Source organism: Panthera uncia (assembly GCF_023721935.1).
Source record: "Panthera uncia isolate 11264 chromosome C1 unlocalized genomic scaffold, Puncia_PCG_1.0 HiC_scaffold_4, whole genome shotgun sequence".
In the NCBI taxonomy this organism is placed as follows: domain Eukaryota; kingdom Metazoa; phylum Chordata; class Mammalia; order Carnivora; family Felidae; genus Panthera; species Panthera uncia.
In genome coordinates this window covers 84,546,702-84,560,070 of record NW_026057585.1, presented here as the reverse complement: position 1 = coordinate 84,560,070, position 13,369 = coordinate 84,546,702, and the positions used below count along the sequence as shown (strand labels likewise).

Sequence of the window (13,369 nt, the reverse complement as noted above, 5' to 3'; positions counted from 1 at the left end):
TGTTAAGAGCAGCCTATACCCAAATCCCAAAGTCTATCTTGTGGCAAAGGGCAAAGCCAAGCCCCAAGGCTAGTGAGCTGTAAACACGTGACTGGCACACAGCCTCGTTTGGAGGTCAGCAAGCCTCTGGAGTACTCAAAGGCCAAGGAGGCATTTGATTGCAAAACCAAGCTGAGGACAAATGCAAGTTGCTGTGTGGTAGCTAGACTCGGTCTCCCTGCCAGGTCTCTTATCCAACACAACAAGCTGCCAATTTAAGTAAGGTGCTAGGGCCTGCGCCTCATGAAAACCTGTCCCCCAGAGCACTGGGCCTTGGGTGAACAACAAACCTCCAAATGAGCATAAATACACCAACTAGCAGCTAGCAAAATATGGTTGGTTCCGCTCCACCTCCCCCTTCTCTCCACCACTGTTGGGTTCTAAAGAACTCATTGCAAACAGACTCCAGGAGAAGAGAGTTGAAGAGAACTAACAAATCAAATGATGCTCTGATGCAGAAAATCCCCAAAGCCCGGACCCCTGTAGGCTTGGCACATCTCTTTATAGGTTCCCCAACAAGCATATCCAGGTAGGCCAGCCATGTGGCCTGATCCCAAACTTCTTGGACAAGAGGAAAATGGGAGGCAAAGTCCTTGTTTTCACCAGCCCCATTCCACACCCACAAAAACAACAAAAAACAACACGTAATAGTTGGCATTCTGAACGTGCAAGATTCTGGCCTTAGAGTCCCAGAACCTGAGACAAGGCCTGACTGAACAAGATGGGACCATGGAACAAAATGGCCCCTTTTACTTGGAGTTGAAGGTAAGGAAGGTGCCCTCAGGGCTGATCTCCCTGTAGAAAGGTTCATTTTTTCTCGCACCACCTTCGTCACTCTTTAAAACAAATCTCTTAATCCAGGAAGAACAAGTGTCAGAAGTGTCAAGATTTTCAAAAGTCAAGATTTTCATGGTAGAGTTATTCCTAAAAGCAAGAACAACTCAACTCTTTCCTTTTATCATTCCTAGACACCCGGCATGGGCTGGCATCGTTCTCCGACAGCCAGGATGCAATGTATTTAGAGGAAAAACCAGGGCAACATTCATGCCAAGCAGTCGTGGTAACTTGGCTTTGAATGTCACACAGGTCGGACATCAGGATAAGCATCAAACCAAGCTCTAAAACCATTTTTTTCCTTTTAAACCTCCAGTGTGATTTGGTATTGGGAAATGGGTCAGACTGACATCTACTATTTCCCCATGGAGATATATAGCCTCAATACTGGCCAAGCGACCTTTCCCACACTGTCTCTGAGGTCTGCTTTCAGTCCCTTGGCCAGCCTCTCTCCCGAGACTGACAAAGGCTGACTGAAAAGTTGCTTTGGTGATGTGCACAAATCCTCTGCCTGGCCCTCTCCGCTCCTGTGAAATGCCCAGCCCTTAGGCACGACCTTCAAATCAAAGCTGTGGAGGCAAAGGGCTCCCAAGACCACTTTTCTTCTCTTTCCAGTCTTTTCTTTGAGGCCCACAGACATACTAGTGTCTGGCAGAGCAAGGGCACTAGAAGCCATGGGTTTTCTTTTCCAGACTACTACAGTCACTTCATTTAAACTGCTGCATCTCTTGATTTATTTAGCAAATTTTAATCACCAGATGGATGCGCTTTAAGGTAGCTGATTAATAGTGGTATGATCTATGCCACACGGCCAGACTTCAGAGGGGTGTGAAAGGTGTCACACCAGAGCTGTTAGGCTGTTGCCCCCAGGTCCCCAGGCCCTTCAAAGAATGCTACCAATAGGACGAAAGCATCACCTACCCAGAAGGCCCCAGCTTTTCTTTGGATTCCACAAATTCTTGTCCCATCTTCATTTTCTCCCACTCTTCCTTACGTGTCTTGATTTTACGTGGATTTACATTCCCTCGATTTGGATTATCTTTCTTTTCTTTCTATAAGGATAAGAAACAGAAAAGCCTTTGTAAAACATTTTCCAAAGTTCCTTAAAATTCCACCAGGTTTCATGGATGCAAAGAGATGATTTGCCTGGACAACACACGGTAACTAGAGAATTTATAGAATTGCTCGTTTGGGAATGACCTAGAGTCATCTAGTCCAAACCACCTCCCAAAGTCAAACACTTTCACTCAATCCCATACTCAGACACCTCTACAGATGGGAAACTCACTACCTCTTTGGGTAGCTCACTGATGTTTCTGAGCAGCTCTAATTGTTAGGAGGTTAGTAAAAAAGCTATTTGTTACTCGCTCTGCCACAAAGGTCAGTCAACAGAGATGAGGAGTAATAACAGCCGTAAATATCTGGGACAGATATAAGGAAATAGTTAACAAAACAAAATAAAACAACCAAGGCAGAATTCCTCGGCCTGTGCAGCTGCACTAGCCCCTGGCGCTCTCTTGGGCCTCCCGGCAGACATGCTAATGGGATTGTGAGGTTGCCACCGGTAGGTCATATGCTTACACGCATCACTGGAGGTCTAGGGGAAGGGAGCACCTCCCAAAACTAAGTCTATGCCTTCACCCCGCCCTACCGAACCAGTAGTGAAGGTGTTAAACTGTTCCTGTTTGTAAATCAAACACTGTAGGGCCCTGTGCTGATCTCTGAGAAATGAGCTGCAAAACTGGCGGGGAAGGGACTAGCCTAGCTTGAGTGTCCAACAGAGTCAGGTGCAAATTGCAAGAGAAATAAATGGTGAATAGAAAAGTCAATTTCTAAAACTCAGCCTGAATATACTCAATTGTTAATAGCGCTAGGGGGAACAAACACATTTTTGGTGTGATTTATACTTTCATCTTGGTTGTGCTTGGAGTGGACACATTTTTTAAAGAGTTTCACCTGGCATCCAAGCAAGCAGCCACTTGGAATGATTACTTCATATAAGACTGGCTTCCTTTTTATCCCCCCTCCACAATCGTGCCTACTGATGTGTAGAACAGAGGCCCCTTTCCCCTCACCCTATGCTTTCTCTTCTCTTTCATGATATCCTTGGTGTCCTGCAGCATCTTCTCCTTCCAAAGATCAAAGAAGTACGAAGGGTCTGTGTAGAATTTGAGTGCCTCTTTCCCATCGTCCCTGGGATAGAAATGAAGACAAGTAGCTGTCAGTAGACAGATGAGCTCCCAACCAAATCCAATATTCCAAATACCTACCAGTTAGCAGTTTTTACACTGAGGAATCAAGAAGTCATTCAAATCGACTGCATATTTCCTCTTCCACACCAGCATTCCAATGCCCCCTGAATGGCGCCTCTTTATTTATCTGGCTTTTTAAGAAACTTAGCCTTACTTTCAATTCCTGATAGAGGAATTTGCATGGTCAGGGCAAGAATGGGCTAGAGCAGCAGGGATCCTGATTATTTCTAATGATCTGCATGGCTACAGACATCCCCCTGAGGACATCCTGATATCCTGGCACACCAGAGGGGATTTCTGCCATTGGTTCCCCTTCCCCCACCAATTCCCCAGCACTCTCTAGGAAGCATTAGTGGCTTCCCACCCACATGAAACCTATGCACATATGTGCAGGTTCACATGTGTACATTATGTATACATATATACACATGAAAGCATTTATGTGTGCAGCTGTTATTCCTCTGTAAAAACAGGTAACCACAGCAATCCACCTTCTTGCTCCCTTCTAGAATAGCTCAGCACCCCCCACCCAACCCCCCAACCACAAGGGGGCCCCAGTGAAAACACATGGCCAGCTGTTTTATGATAAGATTGAATTACCATCTTTTAGTGGCTGTGACAGAAGTACAGAGAGAGCTACTGAGTGTCCATGTAAGGGTTACCTGCCAGACTTGATGTTCCTGGTTGGAATCCTGCACTTTGGCATGACTAAGTCTCTCTCACTTTCTAAAAAGTATGTGCTAGGTAGGGGTGGACATTTATTTTAGCACTATTCTAAACTAGAAAGAATTAGAAAAGCAATTCCATTCCCTGGCCTCCAATCCTGTCACAACACACAGAAAGCATTTCCAAATCAAACACTAATGATTTTTATATTAAATCTTATTCTGAGTTAGCTACACCATTGCTCATTTCTGTTAGGCCAAATCTAGATAATTGAGAGGAGAATGATAAGTAAGAAAATACCATTAACTGGAAAATAAACTTGTCTTAATATCATTTGTTTACCCTATCCTATCACACAAGCCCTTTGTCGTATGTCATACTCCCTTCAATATCAGGTGTACACTCCCTTCTTGCCCTGAAACCCCTCTGCCCAAATCCAACTTGATAAATGATGGAGGCTACAGAGTCAAATCTCTGCCCTGCTCTGCCAGCTAGCCCCTTTGAAAGCCAAGGTGCAAACATAATTTTACGCAGTAATAATGCAGGATAGATGCTATGTACTTTTATCCTGTGTGAATAGCTACCATGCTCCTATTCCAGCCTCCCTGGATCAGGTGGGTGTCCTTGAGTTTCACACACACATTCTACTTTGCAGTATACCCATGTCTCACAGAAGACATCTGCCTCCAGCTATCTGTAATTACTTTTTACCTGTTCCAAAGATATTTATGGATACAAGCAAGATAAATATTCGCTTTCTGCCCCTGCTCAGTGTTTTTTTGCAGGATGATCACACTACAGACCACTGGAGGGGGGAAGGGCTTTAAGCTGTCTATAAGGCTACCTTCTTTCTCAAGTTTAGCTGCAGCAGCATAGGTCTTTGCAGAGGGGAGTGTCGAAAGGATGTTCTAAACAAAGTAAAGACACTCATTTGGAAGGATACCAATTATTCCTTAAGCTCTGAAGGACCCTCAGGGCCCAGAGCAGCCAGTCCACAAAGCTAGCCCCACTAACACACCCAAACATCTGGTAATCTAGTGGTTTCTGAGTAAGTGGGAGCCTTGCTAGAATGCTGCCCCTGGGATGCATGCTCTAGGACTGCCTTGTAACAAAGTCCTTTTGGTTCTATAATAACTAAATTCCTTGGACAGAATCCAAGATGGACCTGGCTTACACCAAATTAAACTCTGCAGCATGCAATGTTATGGCAAACTTTCAATACATATTATATTTACTATGAATTTCAGAAACCAAACAATAATAAGTGACAAGTGTTTATATGGTAAATATTAGCTTCTGCTGCCACAAACAACTCTGGGGTAGGTAGTAAGCTTTTTGATACAATCCTCTGATGTAAACATCTTTAAATAAAAAGACACTCTAGTGCTGTTAACCACAGGTTGAAAAAGGGAGGAACTAGCCAGGTTACCTGTAAGGGGTAAGATTGTTGAGAGGTGGAGGAGTATCACAGGTGTTATATGTTTCTAAGACAGGTACTGGGAGAGAGTTTCTGTCGAAAAGCTTCTGGTCTTGAATGGTAGAGCTTCTGAAGGCCTTTCGGGTGTTGATTCCTTGCAGTGACACTGAGAGAAGATGGAAGGCATTAGAAAATGGACGACAGGCTATTTGAGCAAACACTGAGTCACACCAGTCTGAGAGGCCTCAGCTGCTGCGTTTCTTGGCTGCGGCTGTCTGCAGCCAGGTTTTTTTTCCTCCCCCTCTGGGGAAGCCCCACAAGGCTGTCAGCAGCCCAGCCATTTCACGACTGAACAAAATGAGGCAACACAAAGGTTTACTATGTGGCCAGATCTAGCAGGCCTCTCCTTGGGAGGAATGAATCTTCCAAGTACTTTTATGGTAACAAAATACGACTGGGGGAGGGGGCATTTGAGCAAGAATTGGGGGAATGGGAGAGAGGGAGTGTGTGGGGGTGTGGTAGAGCTAAAAAGGTTTCTTTACACCACCCAGGCTTGTGTCATTTCAAAGCAGAACTCCATAGGTCTCTGTGATTTTTTCCTTTACTTTTTTATAAATCAGGAAAAAAAAAACTCTAAGAAACTGCTCAGCAAAGCCTGCAAATGCTGAGCTCAGCTTCCTTACCTTCTTCTTCCTTGGGATCCAGCTGAGTGACTTTAACTTGTAGGCGGTCGACCCTCTCAGCAAGGGAGCTTACCCGAGAGGCAAAGGTATTTGCCTGAGTAAAGAGCTCTCCAACAATGTCCTCTGCATATTTACCTGAAAGAGCAAAGAAACCAAGTCACTAGTGCATAAAAATGACATAAATGGTTAGAAAAACTGGCTACTATAGATTTTACTCCCCACCTCCCCAACACACGCACACACCCCCTAAGATGGTTTGGGTTACATGCAGATGCTTGCTCTTCATAGATAGATACAGAGTTTGAGCAGTCCATAGTTTGAGCAGTCTGCTTATGTTCTCTAATAGTCTTCTTGGCAAACTCTGAACAGTCACGAACTCAATGCAGGATGAATAATACCAAAAGGTGCAATACAAAAAATTAATCCTGGAAGAGCAGACAATATGTAGACATATGCCTACAGCCCTTACCCCCTTGCTGCTTGGTAAAAGCACCTTGTAAAATGGTTCTGGGAAACAGACTGGGAGTTACAAGGACCTTGTAGGTGTCTACCATTAACATGAAAAATAAGAAATTACATCCTCAATGGAGCCTCCAAAGTACATTCAACAACCATGATGAGTTGTGGTATCTTCGAGGGGCCTTGAACTTATCAACAATTCACAGCACAGACTTATAACTTCTTCTAATGGGTGAGAAGGTTATCTTATGTTTTATAACACACAACTTTGGAAGTCTTTGCTTTAGGTTATAATCCTTCAACTTTACATCTCAAGGAAGAAGTGAAAAGCTGAAACTTTCAAGCCCTCCCTGAAAACCAACATACCAGTGGTCTCTTTCTGCAATATCTTATTTTTTTAGAAAAAGAAAAGAGTTCGTACTTTCAACCCTGGAATGCAAGGAGAATTTGCAGCCAAAGAAACCGAACAGCAATTTGACACTACCTCCATATTGTCATTCTAAGCCACAAAGCACATTCTTGCTAGGAATGAAAAGTGGTACATATGAATAAATATATCATCTGAGTTTCTTAACTTGCAAGGTGAAGGTAGGCAGAAGTCACTGTGCCCAACCAAAAAAACTATTGAGAACTATTTTAAGTAGGCTCTGATTCTTAGCTTTGAAACTACATGTATGCTTAGTCCACACTTGAGGGGAAAAATATTAGTCAAAAGGCCAAAACTGCACCTTCAGGGTGAACTAACTACAGCTCACCTTCCCAGTGTAACCTGGAGAGTAAGGATAAGACCAATCAACAGCATATTTTGAATTGCTGGTAAATTTAGTCGATAAGGAGTTTCTAATCAAGAAGGAACAAGTCTTTGCACACTGAACGATTTTGCGATTTAAACAACCATGGGAAGCTCCTGGGCTCAAAGAACACAAATTGGCAGAGGATCCTATCTGATCCCTGTCCATAATACAGCTAAGTCCTATAAAGACCATACTGCATCATGCTCAACCAGGTAATGGAAAACTGATTGGAAAGCTAAAGCAGAGAAACATGCAGCATTATGTGTGGAAAATAGACCAGGCTCAAAAATATCTGTTAACCAGGGCACGTGGCTGGCTTAGTTGGCAGAGTATGCGACTCTTGATCTCGGGGTCATGAGTTCAAGACCATCTTGGGCATGGAGATTAGTTCAAACAAAACAAAACCTCAATCAATCAATCAATCAACCAGTCAACCGATGAGCTATTCTGGAGGAAAAGAAAACCCCAAATCAACCCACCCTTAGGTCACCAAGAGAGTACCCAGGATTTTCTGTTCCTCAGTGAAGGGAGTAGTGGTAACGTGAGTAGTGGCTGAATGTGGCACAGTGATTTTCAAGATAAAATCTTACCCCCAACATATAAACATGCTAACGTTGAGAATGCTGCTTGAAGAGGGAGTGAGGTGGTGTGAAGGTTTCCCCACTGTCACATCATCCCCTCAGGCCCTGGGCCTACTCAGAACTACAAGATGATGTATGGAAAAAGCAGCAGACTTCAATCAGAAAAGTCTGGATTTAAGTCTCAGTTCTTTCTATTTATACCTGTGTACTCTTCAGCAAGTCACAATGTCTCAGCCTCAGTTTCCTCATCTGTAAAATGGGGATAACTGTATCAACCTTACTAAACTGTCATAGGATTAAACAAGCTAAAAATGTAAGTTGTTACAACGAAATTCTCCCTTATACTGCTCAACCACATCAGATGACTTTCAAGAGTGTATCTAAATATCCTATTTTACACTTACAAGAAATTTAAGATATAATTCCAGTCAGTAATATGATAGCCCCTATTCTTCAAGTACTAAAAACTACTCCAATCTCTGAAAACAGAAGTGTGATACTTATATAGGAGAAAACCAAAGTGCCTTGTACAGAGTTAAATTTCATTCAGATTACCAAGATACACCCATTATCACATCAGGACATTCATAATAGTTATCAAACACATTTTGCAAAAAAGAATCCAGAAGCAGTCTTTAATTTATTTTTTTCCTTAGCAGAACTCTTCAAATGAAAGCCTATGTGGAAATGAACAGGTAAAACTGATTTTTAAAACTGTGAAGTTGCTCTTGTTGAAGTCTGAGTGGGAGTCTTGGAGCCCCCAGGGGCATGGCCCCAGTATGCTCAGAAAACCCAGTATCATAGCATGATTTCTTAATGACCCAAGTGGGGGTTCCATTCTACCAGGTGGTCAGGATACTAATTCAAAAGTGCAGGCTGGCTGGGCTGTGCCTATATCTCCTAAGATATGGCAACCTAGTATGTGAAATGCCAATCTCCCTGCACTGAGGGAAAATAAAAATTCTGGATATGCTATCATGCAGCAATCCAAGGCTGTGGAATTTTTAATTTTATGCCTTATCCACTCCATAATCACACTTTGCCTACTAGGCCAAGAACTTCGGGCTACAGCACACGAAGACAAGGTCATGACTATGAAGTATATATGAACTTGTCCCTGTGCCGCTCTCTGCTAGATGAAATACTAGTCATCTTTGGAGGCCTGGTGTGAATCTACCCTCTTCTAAGAAGCATTCCCTAACTCTCCCTATGCCCCCACACCATGCACTGAATCCCCATACAGAGTACTACTTCCTTCCCTGTGTTCTCTGTGCACTGACAGCACGGAATGGTGGAGAGAACACAGGCATGCATCATTCAACAAACATTTACGGAGCTTCTACTGGGTGCCAGATTCTACACAAGATAAAACACTGGGGTTCAAGGATAAACAAGACGTGATTTCTGCCTTCAGAGAACTTTTAATTTAGTATAAGAGATACAGAAAAGTTTCAACACAATGTGGCAAGTAATGATATAGCTCAGAGGAGCACTTAGTCCAACCTAGAAGAGATCCTTGAGCTAGGCCTTGCAAGAGCAGCTGCAAGGATGGTGAGGGTACTCCAGGCAGGAAACAGCAAGGGCATCGCATGCAAGTATGAGAGTATGATCTCTCTCACAAATACTATAAGTGATAAATCATTCTTCCTTCCTTTTCCCCCCTCTTTTCCTTCTTTCTCATTAAAAAAAAAAATCTTTTAAAAAGATTATAAAATGGGAGGGGTGCCTGGGTGGCTCAGTCGGTTGGGCATGTGTCCGACTTCAGTTCAGATCATGATCTCATGGTTTGTGAGTTCAAGCCCTGCGTCCTGCTCTGTGCTGACAGCTCAGAGCCTGGAGTCTGCTTCCGATTTTGTGTCTCCCTTTCTCTCTCTGCTCCTCCCCTTCTCATGCTCTCTCTTTCCTTCAAAAATAAATATTAAAATTTTTTTTAATAAAATAAAAAATAAAAGGATTTTAAAACGGGAGAAGATGGATGGCAGAAAATGAGATTTGAAAGGAAGGCGGGTCTTGAAAAGTCTTGAATGCCAGGCCAAGAAACTTAAACAATTCCACAGTGAGGAACAGGGGAGATTTCTAACATTTGCACTCTTATGTACGTACATATGTACGTACGTACGTATGTATGTATGTATACATTTATTTTTTGTTCATTCATTCATTCGAGTAGGGGAGCAGGGAAGGGGATAGGGAGAGGGAGAGAGAGAATCTTAAGCAGATTCCTCAGGGCTCGATCTCAACAGCTCAGGGCTCATTATCATAATCTGTGGGATCATGACGTAGGCCGAAACCAAGAGTTGGACATTTAATCGACTGAGCCACCCAAGCACCCTTGTACTCTTATTTTTAAAACACTTTTGGGGCACCTGGGTGGCTCAGATGGTTAAGCATCTGACTCTTGATTTCGTCTCAGGTCGTGATCTCATGGTCATGAGATGGAGCTCTGTGTTAGGCTTCATGATGAGTGTGGAGCCTGTTTGGGATTCTCTTTCTCTGCCCTTTCTCTGCTCTCTCTCAAAATAAACAGACATTAAAAAAACAAAAAACAAAAAACTTTTAAATTGCAAAAGTTAACACAGACTTAACTTTTATTTTATTTTTTTATTTTTATTTTTTTTATTTTTTTTTAATTTTTTTTTTTAACGTTTATTTATTTTTGAGACAGAGAGAGACAGAGCATGAACAGGGGAGGGGCAGAGAGAGAGGGAGACACAGAATCCGAAACAGGCTCCAGGCTCTGAGCTGTCAGCAGAGAGCCCGACGCGGGGCTCGAACTCACGGACTGTGAGATCATGACCTGAGCCGAAGTCGGACGCTTAACCGACCAAGCCACCCAGGCGCCCCACAGACTTAACTTTTAAAAAGTCAAATAATTCAGAATTATAAAAGTAAAAAGTGAAATTTGCATTTTGAGCAGACCACTCTGGCAGGGATACAAGTTTTAAGATTTGTAAGATCTTTAGGTTTATATATTTAAGAGGACTGATAGAGAAAGGGAGGCCAGAGGGAGGCTAAGGCAACAGTTAATTTTATTATTTTTTATTATGTTTGCTTATTTGTGAGAGAGAGAGACAAAGCACAAGTGGAGGAAGAGCAGAGAGAGAGAGAGACACAAAATTCCAAGCAGGCTCCAGGCTCTGAGCTGTCAGTGCAGAGCAGGCCGCAGGGCTCGAACCCATGAGCCGTGAGATCATGACCTGAGCCAAGGTCGGATGCCCAACCGACTAAGTAACCCAGGCGCCTCTATTTCTTTTTTTAACTTTATTTATTTACTTAGAGAGAGAAAGGGAGAGAGAGAGAGAGAGAGAGAGAGAGAGAAAGCGCACGCACGCAGGGGTGGGGCAGAGAGAGAGAGAGAGGGAGACAGAATCCCAAGCAGGCTCCGCACTGTCCGCACAGAGCCTATTGTGGGGCTTGAACTTACAAACTGTGAGATCATGACCTGGGCCGAAGTCAGACACTTAGCTCACTGAGCCACCCAGGCACACCAAGGGAACAGTTTAGGTGAGAGTTAACGAAGGTCTAAACCAGGGTGGTGTTGGCAGAGACAGAGCAGAGAAATTCTTTGGAAATCTTACTTTACCTCTTACTGGCTGTTGTCTCTCTAGGCAAGTTACTTTTCTGAGCCTTCATTTCTTCACCTGAAAAACGGGAATACCACCACCTACCCTCACAGGATCACTGAATAGATTAAATGAGATCATCTATGTCAAGATCCTATTAAAACCTGGCATAAAGTGGGCAATCAACAAATGTGAGTTCCCCTCTCATCGCCCTCTCCCCTTAAAAATTATTTATTTCTGTCTCCTCTGGTAGATTATAAGCTCCTATAAAGCAGAGACCTTTTTTCTTTAATTTATTTTTTACATTTATTTTTGAGAGACAGAGAGATACAGAGCATGAGCAGGGGAGGGGCAGAGAGAGAAGGAGACCCAGAATCCGAAGCAGGCTCCAGGCTCCGAGCTGTCAGCACAGAGCCCGATGTGGGGCTTGAACCCATGAACCGTGAGATCATGACCTGAGCCGAAGTCAGACGCTCAACTGACTGAGCCACCCAGGCGCCCCTGGCAGAGATCATTTCTTATTATCACTCTATTCCCTCAGCATCTGGCACATAAAATATGTTCAATACATGTTTATTGGATAAAAAAAAAAAAAGGGTCAGTTAGCTCTACAGTGTGAGGAAATCTTGTTTCTGTAGGTACAAACCAATCCTGGCCCTCAGATCAGCTTCTTCAAGATGGGAGTGGTCTGATCACAAGTGAGAGAGTGAGCAATGACATCCATCAACACTACCCTGGAAAAACACCTGAGAGAGAGCATAACTCCTGCTGAGTGAGAGTAAGAAGCATCATTAGCTAGATGTCCTTTGTCCTATGGAGAAGGAACCGGTGTGTGATTGACTTGCACCCATTTGGCCTTCTCAGGGTGACAGAAGCAGAAATGATGCTTTTAAGAAGCACTGAGGCTCTCTACAGCCTTCATGTGCTTCCTTGTCAGCTGCACTGCTACTGCACTGCTGTCAATGTTCCTTTGTGTAAGACGGGCACTGGCAGGGTTTCGTTTCTTCGTGACGCCCCATCCAGGTTTCTCTAAACCCTAGATCAACAGAGATGGCCTCTGGAGCTAGGAAAAGGCTTAGGAATCTCAGACCCCATACATCATATGGTCGCAGAACTCTGTCTCCTCAGGCCCCTGTTTTAAAGGCAGGGCCTGTTACTATCTGGGGGAATGCAGGCTTTCCTGATACCCCACTGCCTTCACTAAGGGTAGCAGTGATTCAATAGAAGGGGTGAATGTCTGAAAGAATTCATACCAAGATGCCTTTGCTAAGGAAGATCACTAAAATGGCAATTTGACGAAGGTTCTTATGGGAGCTGGAGTGGCACTAAGACAAACACAGAGCCTATCCAAGCGTCTGCCCTTCCCCTACCTCAGCTTCAAACAAAGTCAGCTTGATTCACAATGAAATCCAAACCATGCACGTACTCCACCCTAGGCAGTCTCATTCATTCTTGCCAATTAAAACAACAACAACAACAACAACAAAAATATCATTGAGCTGGCTTTCCCTCAACTCCAAAACAGACTGGGCTAACAACCATCTTCTTGCTAGAGAAGAACGGCTCCAGCTACACTTTGTGTCATTGTGTGTTCATGCAGCTTGCAAAATTCCCAATACCCTAGAGACTGCAAAAGTAATTTGCACCCTGAACTTGGACCTGGGGGCTTGCAGCACAATTAAGTGTGTACCGGGGTACACAAGTCAGCTAGAATCTGAGTGCATGTTTGCTTTACTCTTCTTTGGGAAGAAAAGTTGGGGGAGGGGGCGTAGGGTAGAGAAAGACTATTGGCACATTTGAGGCTTCAACAAAGTCAGCTACATTGAACAGCTCGTGCAATTACGGGCACATTCCCCAACCCAAGATACTGCTCTGTGAACCTCCCACTTTACACACAGAGAATTCTGCTCTGTCATTCCATCTGCAGTTTCTGCTGCAGCCCTTCCTGCCACCCTTCCCACAGATTTCTTTTGAAGCAGGTGGAGGGGGAGGTGGAGGGAACCTAGAGGGTGGTGGTAGATGAAGAAAAGGTTGAGGGGAAGAATTCTGTACCAAAAATGAACCTCTCTTTGGGGAGAGGG

At 43.7% G+C, this 13,369-nt stretch overlaps 1 protein-coding gene across 2 annotated transcripts in view; it reads right to left on the bottom strand.

The window, feature by feature from the left end:
• WASF2 (WASP family member 2) overlaps positions 1–13,369 on the bottom strand; it is a 73,407-nt gene that overhangs the window by 8,362 nt on the left and 51,676 nt on the right. For both annotated transcript variants that reach the window (XM_049617674.1, XM_049617673.1), the window contains 4 exons: positions 5,892–6,026; positions 5,221–5,374; positions 2,949–3,066; positions 1,795–1,925 (listed from right to left, as the gene is read on the bottom strand). In XM_049617674.1, the coding sequence (XP_049473631.1) occupies positions 1,795–1,925; positions 2,949–3,066; positions 5,221–5,374; positions 5,892–6,026 (538 nt within the window). The remainder of the gene's footprint in view (positions 1–1,794; positions 1,926–2,948; positions 3,067–5,220; positions 5,375–5,891; positions 6,027–13,369) is intronic.